The 12,093-nt window shown below is 36.5% G+C and overlaps 1 protein-coding gene across 2 annotated transcripts in view; it reads right to left on the reverse strand.

Moving 5' to 3' along the window:
• Positions 599-12,093, reverse strand: part of LOC109345891 (1,4-alpha-glucan-branching enzyme 3, chloroplastic/amyloplastic) — a 40,020-nt gene continuing 28,525 nt past the window's right edge. For both annotated transcript variants that reach the window (XM_019585147.1, XM_019585146.1), the window contains 12 exons: positions 5,858-5,959; positions 5,469-5,571; positions 3,688-3,825; positions 3,485-3,556; positions 3,288-3,392; positions 3,096-3,173; positions 2,919-3,026; positions 2,518-2,598; positions 2,151-2,255; positions 1,835-1,920; positions 1,681-1,735; positions 599-983 (listed from right to left, as the gene is read on the reverse strand). In XM_019585147.1, the coding sequence (XP_019440692.1) occupies positions 951-983; positions 1,681-1,735; positions 1,835-1,920; positions 2,151-2,255; positions 2,518-2,598; positions 2,919-3,026; positions 3,096-3,173; positions 3,288-3,392; positions 3,485-3,556; positions 3,688-3,825; positions 5,469-5,571; positions 5,858-5,959 (1,066 nt within the window). In that variant the 3' untranslated portion in view covers positions 599-950. The remainder of the gene's footprint in view (positions 984-1,680; positions 1,736-1,834; positions 1,921-2,150; positions 2,256-2,517; positions 2,599-2,918; positions 3,027-3,095; positions 3,174-3,287; positions 3,393-3,484; positions 3,557-3,687; positions 3,826-5,468; positions 5,572-5,857; positions 5,960-12,093) is intronic.

Genomic DNA, 12,093 nt, shown 5'->3' on the forward strand with positions numbered 1-12,093 from the left:
ATGGAGAATAAAATTGAAGAGGTATAGGTAAAAATGAGAAATGAAAGCGTATGTTGTAATAAATGTCATCAATGACATTAACATAGTGGGATACACATCATCTACATTCACAAATATTGTTGTGAAGGAGTGTGAGGAAGATTTATTAAGGAGAGCTTGATCAAGTATGAAATGAGAGTAACCCAAAGATAATAGAGTAAAAGAAAGAATTATGTTCCACTACCTGCTATTTTGCTTAAGCCCATACAACGACTTGTGGAGCTTTCAAACCTGTTTAGAATCAACAAGAGGCAACCCCAGTGGTGGAATCATGTAAACTTCTTCATCTAGATCCTCGTGTAAGAAGATTGATTACATCCAATTCTCCTAACAACCATTATTTAGATGCTGCTGATGCAAGGACAAAAGTATCAAAGTGATTCACTCTTTCCATTTGTGTGTATCCCATGGCAACAAGCTTGACTTTATATCTTTCTAAAGTGTCATCAGCATGATACTTGCTAGTAGTAGTGTCACAAGTCATGTTCAGTGTAGTCACTATCTAATGAGAAATTAGCAACAATATTGGGCAATTCTTTGAAGAAGAAAGAATGAGGCATAGGAAGAGTAATTTGTGTATTCCATTGCACTTTCAATCGATGCTAATTACAAGTACACATTGCCTTTATATATTACATGACATGAAGCTTCTAAGTAAATATAAGTTAGCAAAATTAACACAAATGGTTACAACTAACTAAATGAACTCCAACTAAAATACTTGATGCTTAAGGTACTGCTGCAAATGCCACTGCTTGCTGCTGCTTGTGATATCAATAACTAACAGGTAGGTAATGGTATGTTGAGGACATTATGCACCTTTCCTTCTGGTTTTTCGGTTACATTGTCCCGCGTATGAAAATAAAGTGACCAGGTTCTGGCTTAAATTACTCGGCAGATGCAGCATTGTCTCATATTCTCAAAATCCGCCTTAACTTGTAAACCTGAAAAGTATAAAGTCAATACAAAGACTAAACTATACTTAAAAATCTGTATAAAATATTTGGATGTGATAATAGAAATTTTTTGAAGTGGGTAATGGTATATGGTTGGATTTACTTCTATAGAAACAAATAGATTTTAATAATTTGGACTAGAAGAAAGAGTTCTGCATAGATTTGTATGGAAAAGTCAATTTTCACTCACAATTTCAATTGGGATAACAAACTGACCTCAAGAAGTTCCATAATGGTGCTGGTATGAGTGCATACAACAAAATGTGGACAATTTATTTCCACCAAAGTGTGGAGTTTAACAAAATCGGTTAACGTCTTAATTAAACCCTTCTGCACTATTTTTGTGTAAATTTCCAATGAAAGTATGCAATAAATCAGGTGCTCTAGAAAATCTGACTTTGGCTAGATTCTTTTACTTTTCCCTCTCTTTTTTTCCAATCCGAAACCATCGGTGTCTGTAAATCATATCGGATTGCAACTAATCTAAGTTGAGCCAGAAAGACCCATAAGAGGGCAAAGCACTCCCAGTGCTTATTTTGTCCGTTCACAAGACTCGAGATCTTGCTTAAGGAGAACCAACCTCCTAGCGACTTGGATTAAGCTCTTTACCACGAGAATATAGCAATGTAGAACTAGGTAGTTATGAAATAAACTGAAATGTAATAGCTTCAACAAAATTATCAACCTGAGCAGTTCTGCTAGGCAGTGGGACCTCTAAGCAGGTTCGAAGTCCATCAACCCTGTCAATACATATATTGCCAACATCAAAGATACAAAAAAATGACACGATAAAAATAAATAAAAGATGAAATAAAGGAAGAGATTCAAGAAGCATATACCTTCTGCTGACAGTTCTTTGAAGATACTGGTCTTCTTTAATGCTCCCCTGACCTCCATATTTTATTTCATCCGTGTTCAGAATAATCTGTTCCATCAAAACGTGTCGGGACAAAATTAGATATCCTATTTGCCGAGCCTAAACATGAACATTTAAAAAGCTTTGCCTTCTACATTAAAGCAGGCATCTAGGACACCTTTTTCACCATACATATGCCTTTTGACCAGATAATCAAAAGCAAAGATATCAATGCACCGAAAAAAAGAAGGAATAATAACGAATACACGTTACAAATCTCAAGACGAACCGACACTTACTTGATACTCCCCAGCTTCTTCTACACCTATGGCGTAACTATCATAAGAATCTGTTGGATGAAAATTGAAAATGAACAGAAGGGGCCCTCTGATGTAAGATATGACCTGTAAATAATGGAATTATCTAGTTTAACTACACATAATAGTTGACAACAGTTTGTGTGGCATATCATTTACACCCTAAAACATATAACAGATTTATATCATAGAGGCTTGTAAATATAAACAGAGAGAACGATTCACAGAGACCCATAGACAAATGAAGAAAAGGACATGCAATGTGCCAGAAACTAATGAAGAGGATAATTAGCTACCGAGATTCATGAAGGAGGAATGAAATTGACAAGATAAAAAAAACTAAATGTACCATTGAATTGTCATTCACATGGTGAACATTTGGAAAACCACGCGAGAGCACTCTCTCTTTTTTATCAAGCTTCATCATGTCCTGAAAAGAAGAAGAAATGCAATTACATTGCTTAGTATTTTAATCACTTAGTCTGAAATTCTGAATCTCAAAGGCATCTTCAAGTCAAATATGATTAACATAGTTAAGACTGAATTCAACAATCTGCTAGCAGTCCATAGTCTACTGTTAGGAACAAGTAATAAATAATTATTAACAAACACCATATGAATCAACGTATTCATGAATTGTGCACAGTGCAATATCCCAATTATAAGTAATAACTTGTAAGCATATTTATAAAAAGAACAAAAACTTGTAAGCATGAACACAAATTTTATACCAAGGGAATAGATTGTCACCTTATCAAAGGAAAACAAATCATGGTTCACTTCTTTTGCCAAAAGATCCCACTGGCGATTAGCAAGCGAATATGAGAAGTTGTTGCTTGATGCTGGAAACTCCACTCCCTGGCACAGGAAAAACATTATCAGTCACAAACAAGAAAGTCTTGCATATTTAATAGGAGAAGTCGTCACCTTTGGATGCCCAAATTCGTTGCCCATGAAGTTCAGATAGGCACGACCACCAATTGTTAATGTGATCAATCTGATCATCTAGACCAATAGCCAAGAAAATCGATAAAGCATAGTACAAGTTATAGGAAAAGTCATCTTACAAGTTACATGTTATCTAAATAGGAAAACAAAGGAAAATAGTTAGCAGCATACTTTATGCAATGAAGATCCCCTCATAAAAGATTCCTTATAGTGGTGTGAATGCTCATCTAGTTCACCAAACAATATTTCGGCAAATGACCGCCTTCTAGATATGGACTAGCAGCATGATAAGAGAAAATGAAAAGATTAAAAACTACAACCAAAAAACAAAGTCCACAGTTCTTCTAGAAATTAAACAGGTACATTACCTGGTTATAATTTTCAGCATATGTAAGCATCTTATCAGCATATTCTCTATTTGAAACTAATGTGTTAACAATCTGCAGCATGAGATGCACAGCAACAATAACGATATTATAGTACTACGAAAAAAAGGTTGCATAAAAGACTAACGGAATCAGCCAGATCATCATATTTATTAATGCAATGATAAATTAGAATTCAGTTCAACCTTAGTCATACTCCATTCGTTATCAGGGACACTCTCAAGAAAAGTTGACCACATCTCAGACACAGAAAGGTTTACATAATAATCAAAGCCCAATCCACCTTGAGAAATTGGCTCACATAATCCAGGATAAAATGTTGCCTGAAGAACAATAGATACAACATTAGACAAAGAGCAATGTATTACTGTTATAAAACAAACTATGCATATCGAGCCGAAAATAACAGTCAGGCGAGTGGTACAGGAATGTATGAAAATATATGAAGAAACAGTAGGATATAAATAAGGTCACAAGGAAAGGGTCTTTAAGATAAATGTCCAATAAAATTGTTGTAGGGACGTAAAGTGGTCTTGGGTTGTTGGTGAAAGTCATGAATTTGTTTTCATTCTGTCAAGTCTTAACCATTTCAGGGCTTCTTCACATAACCAAATCCTTCAGAATTTGTGAATGTGCCCTCTTTAACATAAGTTTGACCATAACCATGTCAAATAATGACTTTTCACTACCTAGGGAAAAAGCAAAAGAGAGAATAAAGACAAAGAATAATATGTGATTGATATTGATATTGATATATGATACAAGAGACAAACTCATCAGTCTTATCTATATTAACAAAAGACTTCAAGTCCTGATTAAATAAGAAAACAAATCAAGTGATACAAATAGAAATTAGATTCTAAGCAATCATTTGGGATAAAGATGCAATAAAAATATTATCATATATTTTCTACATATTTCAATACTACCTCTCAAGCTAAAACTTCCTAAACTTGAGCTTGTTACAAATATTTTATTTTGATAGGCAAACATTTTTTTTTGAAGGGAGGGGGACAGAATGAACTTCCACAGATTTGAATTTGGATACTCATATTCCATGTCCCACAGCTTAACCAATTGAGCTCACTCTAGGGGATGAGCTTGTTACAATTGACTACAGTAAAAGAAAATGAAACAAAAAACTACAACGCATCAAACATTATATGATAACATGTTAAATGGTGTCATAGTGGCTAGGTACTAGCAGCTGCTTCTAGGATAGAGACGGACAATGCATTCAGAACAAAGAGTCAGAGCCAGAATATCTAGGACAGACCAAGCTGGTGAGTCATAACCAACATAAGTCATCATCGCAATGATCACCGATATGATTCATCTACGAGAGAGGAATCATTATCGAATCTAATACCAATGAGAAGAAAAGCCACTAGTATCATCCATTAGTGGAAAAAGAACATGACAAACACCATTATTAAAGTATAACTGTATAAGGTGAGACATTATTATTCCATTCTCAACCTGAATGCCGAGCTAGCATTAGAAGAGTCAAAATGACCCAGAGATAACGACCCCAAAGAATGTGAAGATGCATGAACACGGTGATCAACCAAAAGTGACCAAAAATATGATTACAACCCAAACAATGTGTGGCCAAACATCCACCGTAGTTGTGGGATCTGGATGGGCAAGGGCTGAGGTGGTCAGAAAAGGGTCGCCATAGCCCATAGGGCAATAGTGATCAGAAAAGAGGAGAAACATGTGTATTCCGGCCCTGGGAGTGCTTTCAGGACTTAGAAGAAGCCATGACACATGTCACAAAGGCCAAAATCCAATGTTTGGCTTTGCAATCTTCCATTTTACTAAATGCACAATGGACCAGCTAGAAGTACGGATACATTTACATAGTTCAACTTTGCAATAATTGACCAAATTGACATTTTCTGTGTACTTTTCACCAAGTGCTATGTGCAAAAGTATCCAACTATATGAAATAACAAATACTTACATCTTCTGCTATTGTGATAATATTTGGGTAAAAAAAATGTAGTATCTCATTGGCTAAGATAAGATATAACAGTGCATCCTTGTCGACATATTGGTTGCAGTACCTGAATGAAAACTAGCATTAGTATCTATACAAACTTTCAATGTCTTTGTATTTCGATTTTTGAAAAACCATCTAACTAGAGCAACTCAGTTGACATGAAACTGCAAAATTTAAGTTGTATAATAAGGAGAAACAAATAGAAAAACTGAAAATGGCACAGAAAACCTTAGGGAGCCTGTCATAGAACTAAAATGCATAATAGCAATAGCATTAAAAGAAGCAAAATAGCAATTTTTTTAAAAATAGCATTTATGCATAATAGCAATAAAGTTTGGAAAAGGCCTTACTCCTCCAAGTCACCAGTAAAAGTAGCAAAACCATTGTGACTGTATATCATAGATGAAACAGAATGGAACCTAAACCCATCAATCTGATACTCCTCAACCCACCTGTTCAGACATCATTTTATGAGCAATGAGAAATTTAGCATATACCAACACCCCCTGCCAGATGACAGAGAAAAAGTACAAAACAAAGGAAAAAAGCCACCATTTGTATGACAAGAATAATAGAACAATTGGGCAAGCTGAAGGCATGGCTAGAAGAACATATTATAACTATTGTTGAAATTATAAGGTTTAGGTATAGAAAGAGAAAAAAGAATGCTCAAAATAGTAAATGGTATTGATAATATAGTGAATGGTGATGTAATTCAAAAGACATAACACTAACAATTATTTATATTAATCCAGACTCCTAATTAAATAAGGAAACATATCACAAAAGATAAGATAACATAATCTCAATCTTAAGAGATTTTTTAAGATACTCTAAATAAATCTAAGATATAATCATTATATTCTTTCGATATCTAAATATTCTCTATAAGATAAATTAAGATATTTTAAAATATTTTCATATATTCTAACACTCCCCCTCAAGCTAAAGTTTTAAGCTTATTACAAAAAATTCCTTAAAAAGGAAAAAGAACCAAAAATAGTTATGTGGGCTCCACAATTATCATTGGAAAGGTGTTGTAAAATGTGAAATCTGTAATGAAGATGGTGATAGCTATGCTAGATGTAGTCTAAGGCAATCTTCAAATGTCATAAAGCAACAAAACTTAATTATCCATGGCAAAAGTTATACTCAAGCTTAACTACCTTGTACAAAAACTAAGAACATGCTTACGCAATCATCAGAATGATTGTCAATGCAAAAGAATTCACTACTAATATGATTCACCAATGGGAAAATGGAACCATCGAAATGATTGTCAATAGGAATGTTGTGCAATGACTCATACTCATATCTCTAGATAACAGCAATACAAGTTATAGGCTTGGGCTGATGTAAATGGGTTGGGGTAGAGGGCTATATATTTATGTTATGTAAACCTAATGTAACAAGGAGAAGAATAGTTAAACATTAATTCTTATTCTCTAATAATATATAGTGTTAGCTGCTCAACTCAGGGACATAGGCACAATTAGCCGAACCTCATTACCAAATCTCTTATGTTATTCTCTTGTCTCTATACTTTTTACTATTTGATTGTTCGCTTATTCCCAACAATTGTTATCAGAGCGCTCTTAACCCAGGTGCCAAATTCGAGGTGGGGAAGTTCGATGGAACTGGTAATTTCGGATTGTTGCAAAGGAAGGTTAAGGATGTGTTGGCTCAACAAGGTCTATCAAAAGCGCTGTGTGAGAATAAACCAGAGGGTATGGATCAACTGGATTGGGAAGAGTTGAAGGAGAAGGTTGCGAGAACCATACGACTCTATCTATCAGATGAGGTGATGTATCATGTTATGGATTGACATCACCAATAGAGGTATGAGAGACATTAGAGAAGTGGTTCATGTCCAAGTCTCTAACAAATAACTTGTATTTGAAACAAAGACTCTATGGCCTGAAGATGTAGGAAGGTGCTGATTTACAACAATATCTAAACAATTTTAATCAAGTGATCAATGACTTGTAGAAACTTGATGTGAAAGTTGATGATGAGGACAAAACAATAATATTATTGTGTTCTTTGCCAAATTCCTATTGTTAGAATTTGGTGATGAAGGAGAAGAAGAGTTATGTAAACCGTAAAGAGAGAGAAGAGGGAAAAGAAGAGAGGTAGCGAAGAATAGGAAAGGGAATCTGTTTTGTATTATTGAATTGAATTGTTAAGCAATGAGTACATGCTCTATATTTATAAGAGCAGAGAGAGAGAATAGTAATGTATCCGGACAGACATAGAGGCCAGATACATTAAGGATAGAATCAGAAAAAAGAGACTAGATAAATTAAGTAAAAACAGTTGCAAAGCAAGTACATAAAGTAGTTATACTAAAACTGAACTACTATAATATTCCCCCCTAAATTTGGAGCCACCATTATCATGTTGAGCATCACCTAGATCAGTCACATGGAGCTTATCTCGAAGAAAAAGAAATCTGGAAGTAGAGAGTGGTTTAGTGAGAATATCTGCAACTTGATGCTCAGAGGAAACATGCTCAACAAGTAACTGTTTGCTAACAACTCTTTCTCTGACCCAAAACAGATCAAGCTCAATATGTTTGGTTCTGGAGTGTAGAACAGGATTTATGGAAAGTAAGACGGTGCTCATATTATCACAGTAAGCAACTGGAACAGAGGTCTTCAATTGTAATTCTTGAAGAAGACTCTGGATCCAGATCATCTCACTAACAGCAAGAGTTAAACTGCGATATTCGGCTTCAGCTGTGGACCGAGCAACCCATTCTTATTTTTTTGACCACCAGGAAACCAAATTGGGGCCTAGATAAACACATGCCCCAGAAGTAGATTTTCGGTCATCAGGTCAGAGGCTCAATCTGCATCACAGTAAGTGTAGAGAGAGAAAGGACGATGAGGAGATGTCGGTCTTAATAATAGATCATGAGTAATAGTTCCGTGGATATACCGTAAAATCCTCTTTAAAGTTTTCTAGTGTTACTCTTGAGGTTGTGAAAGAAACTGACACACCTTACTGATACTGTAGGAAATCTCTAGTCTGATTAATAGTGATGTATTGTAAAGCCCTAGCAAGAGACCGATACAATTTACCATCCTCTAAGAAATTGCTCCCATGCCTAGTAAGCTTGCATCCTCCAACCATAGGAGTAGGTAGACTCTTCATATTATCCATATGAATTTTTTTGTAACAAGTCTTTAATGTATTTGGATTGAGTAAGAAGGAGAGACCCATTCCTAAGTTTTTGAATTTCAATGCCCAAAAAATAATCCAAAGCACCAACATCTTTAAGAGCAAAGGCAAGATTCATCTTTTCAATAAGTTGCTTAATCAAAGCCGAAGAAGTACCCGTGATTATGATATCATCAACATAGCACAACACAAATAATTTGTGTGTAGAAGTAGTCAAGAGAAATAGAGAGTGATCACATCTGCACTTTCTGAAACCAAAGGATAAGAGAGTTCCTGTCAGTTTATCAAACCAGGCACTAAGAGCTTGTTTGAGGCCATAGATAGCCTTGTTCAACTTGCAAACTAAAGTACTATCTGAGGACTTGAACCCCTCTAGTTGTTGCAGTAAACAACCTCCTCAAGAACTCCATTAAGAAAAGCATTATTGACATCAATTTATTGAACATCCCATCCATAGGTAAGAGCTAAGGTTAACACAACCCTCACAGAGACTGGTCTTACAACGGGAGAAAATGTCTCATTGTAGTCAAACCCAGGTTTTTGATGAAACCCCTTAGCAACCAGCCGTGCTTTGTATTTATTAATGGTACCATCAGGATTTTCTTTTACCTTGAACACCCACTTGCACCCAATAGCTTCTCTATCCTCAGGTAGAGGAACCAAATTCCAAGTGTCATTTTTCATTAAAGCATCAAATTATGTTTCCATAGCATTTCTCAACTCAGGAAGAGATAAGGCAATCTTTGCTGTTTTCGATTCAACATAGGCAGTAAGAGCACTAGGAGAAGATACAGTCCTAGAGTGAACAATTTTTGACCTTGTAAGCATTGGGTGAGAATTAACAGGCAACACCTGACTAGGACCAAGAACCAACGAAGGTGGAGACACACACGGGGATGAGGATGGACTGAGAGACTGGTGAGAAGGAGTAGTAGAGGATGTAACAGGGTGGGAAGTAGTGGCTGAAGTAGAGAAAAGAGGTAAGGTATTTAGAGAAGAAGGTTGAGACACCACCGAGAGAGGGATACACACACTACTACTAGACTTGTAGTCGGATGTGGGAGTGGAATAAACAGTGTAAGGAAACTTGGCCTCGTTGAAGATAACATCACGAGAAACATACATTCTACCCTTAGAAGAAAGACATTTATACCCTTTGTGATGTGAAGAATACCCTAGAAAAGTACATTTTCTGACCTATACTGCAGTTTGTGTTTGGCATAAGGTATTAAGCAAGGAAAACAGGCACAACCAAAGACTTTTAGGAAAGTGTAGTCAAGATGGGATTTATAAAGACATGCGTAAGGAACTTCACCCTTGATAGACTAACTGAGAATTCTATTTATAAGATAGATAGCGGTGTCAAAAGCATACTCCCAATATTGTAAAGGAAGAGACGCTTGGGCAAGCAAAGTCAACCCTATTTCTACAATATGCCTATGTTTCCTTTCGACCACCCCATTTTGATGATGAGTATGAAGACAAATAATTCTATGATGAATACCGAGAGTTTTCAAAAGAGAGGCAAAAGGACAAAACTCCCCACCCCAATCAGTCTGGACAGACTTTAAGACTCCCTTAAACTGAACTTCAATCATAGTGTGGAATTGTTTAAAAATACTATGAGCTTCAGACTTTTGCTTGAGGAGAAAAAACTAAGTGTATCTAGTGCAAGAATCAACAATGGACATATAGTATTTGAACCCAGAAACAGATGCAACCGGAGAAGGTCCCCAAAGATCTATAAACACCAACTCAAAAGGAGTGGAATAAACTGTGTGTGAAGGTCTTGAAGGTAAACGGTGTGATTTACCTAAAGCACAAGCACTACAAAAAACAGTATCGTTTTTATTTACGAGAGGAAGTTGACATTGTTTTAAAATATGTTGTACAACTTCTCTATTTGGATGACCTAACCGAGAATGCCATAACAAATACAAAGTGTCATCCTAGAGTTTGTATATGTAGGAGAAACAGAAAAATTACAACACGATGGTACATTAGAACTATCATGGCTAGAAACCGAGGATGACAGTGAGATAGGTAGTCGGAGATTGGTGAAGACGTATAACCCTTCAGGACCGAGAGTGCCCTCTAGAAGTAAGGTACCATCAACCTGAGATTTAACAGAGCAATAATGAGAATGAAATTTAAAATAAGCAGAGTTGTCTTTGGCAAATTGACTAACACTAACAAGGTTCTTGGTTATAGAAGGAATTAGAAGTAAATTTTTAAGTGTAAGAACATGTGAGGGGTTGTAAGGAGATTGAAACTCTGTCGTACCAATACCTTTAATAGGTGCACTAGAACCATTACACATAAAAATGTTGTCAGATCCGGATAGGCCAGAGTGCATCAAATTCGACGAATCAGCAGTAATGTGATGTGCGGCTCCAGAATCAAGATACCACAACTGAGAATTGTAAGTTTGTGGGTCCATAGCAACCAAATGATGCAGAGGGCTAGGCTGCCCCTGTGCAGGATGAAAAGAGTCACAGTAAGACTGAGCAGGTGACATAGGAGTCGACCCTAAAACAGAGGGCTGACGATATCCCAAATGTGACATAGGAGGAACATTATTTCCATAGGGTCCTGAACTGTGTTGCTGAAAGTGTAAGGGAATATTATTTCCATAGGCAGGATGCACAACCTGAGTCGGGGATGCATACTGAATCGGAGAAGCAGGATCCTGTGATTGCATTATCAGATCAAACCAGTACCAGCACTGCAAGGCTTCATGACCAGGTTTATTATAAAGCTGACAACGAACAGCACTTCGGCCACGTTCTGAACGATACCCCCTGCCACGTCCAGAATAATTTCCACGTCCTCTCCCTGTATGAGGAGCCCTAGATTGATCCTCAATAACAACATATTGATATCCAGCCAGAGAATCTGACACAACGTTTGAAGGAAAACCAGTTTCTGCCTGATACGTTGATTCTAAAACTATTGATGTCCAACTTTAGAGAACTGATGCTTGAGAGAAGAACTAGTAACTGTTGATGTACAAGTTGTTAATGAGAACATAGGTGGAGTTGCTGGAGTGGCTGAAGAGATCTCAGTAGATTCAGACCATGGTGCTACAAAATTATGGCACATGCGTTTGGGACACATGAGTGTGTGTGGCATGACAGAACTATGCAAAAGAGGACTGTTGAAGGGAGTCAACAAATGTAAGCTAGATTTGTGTGCTTGGGAAACAGACACGAGTTAGTTTCAAGGCTGGCCAACACAGGACTCAGGGCATTCTAGACTATATCCACACTGATGTATGGGTCTCCACTTAGGAAACATCCGTAGGAGGTTCTAGGTATTTTGTTACCTTCGTTTTTGACTTTTCTCACAAGGTCTGAGTATATTTTCTGAAGCATAAGTCAGAAGTCTTTGCCAAGTTCAAGGT

Source organism: Lupinus angustifolius, chromosome LG04 (genome assembly GCF_001865875.1).
Source record: "Lupinus angustifolius cultivar Tanjil chromosome LG04, LupAngTanjil_v1.0, whole genome shotgun sequence".
NCBI classification, from domain to species: domain Eukaryota; kingdom Viridiplantae; phylum Streptophyta; class Magnoliopsida; order Fabales; family Fabaceae; genus Lupinus; species Lupinus angustifolius.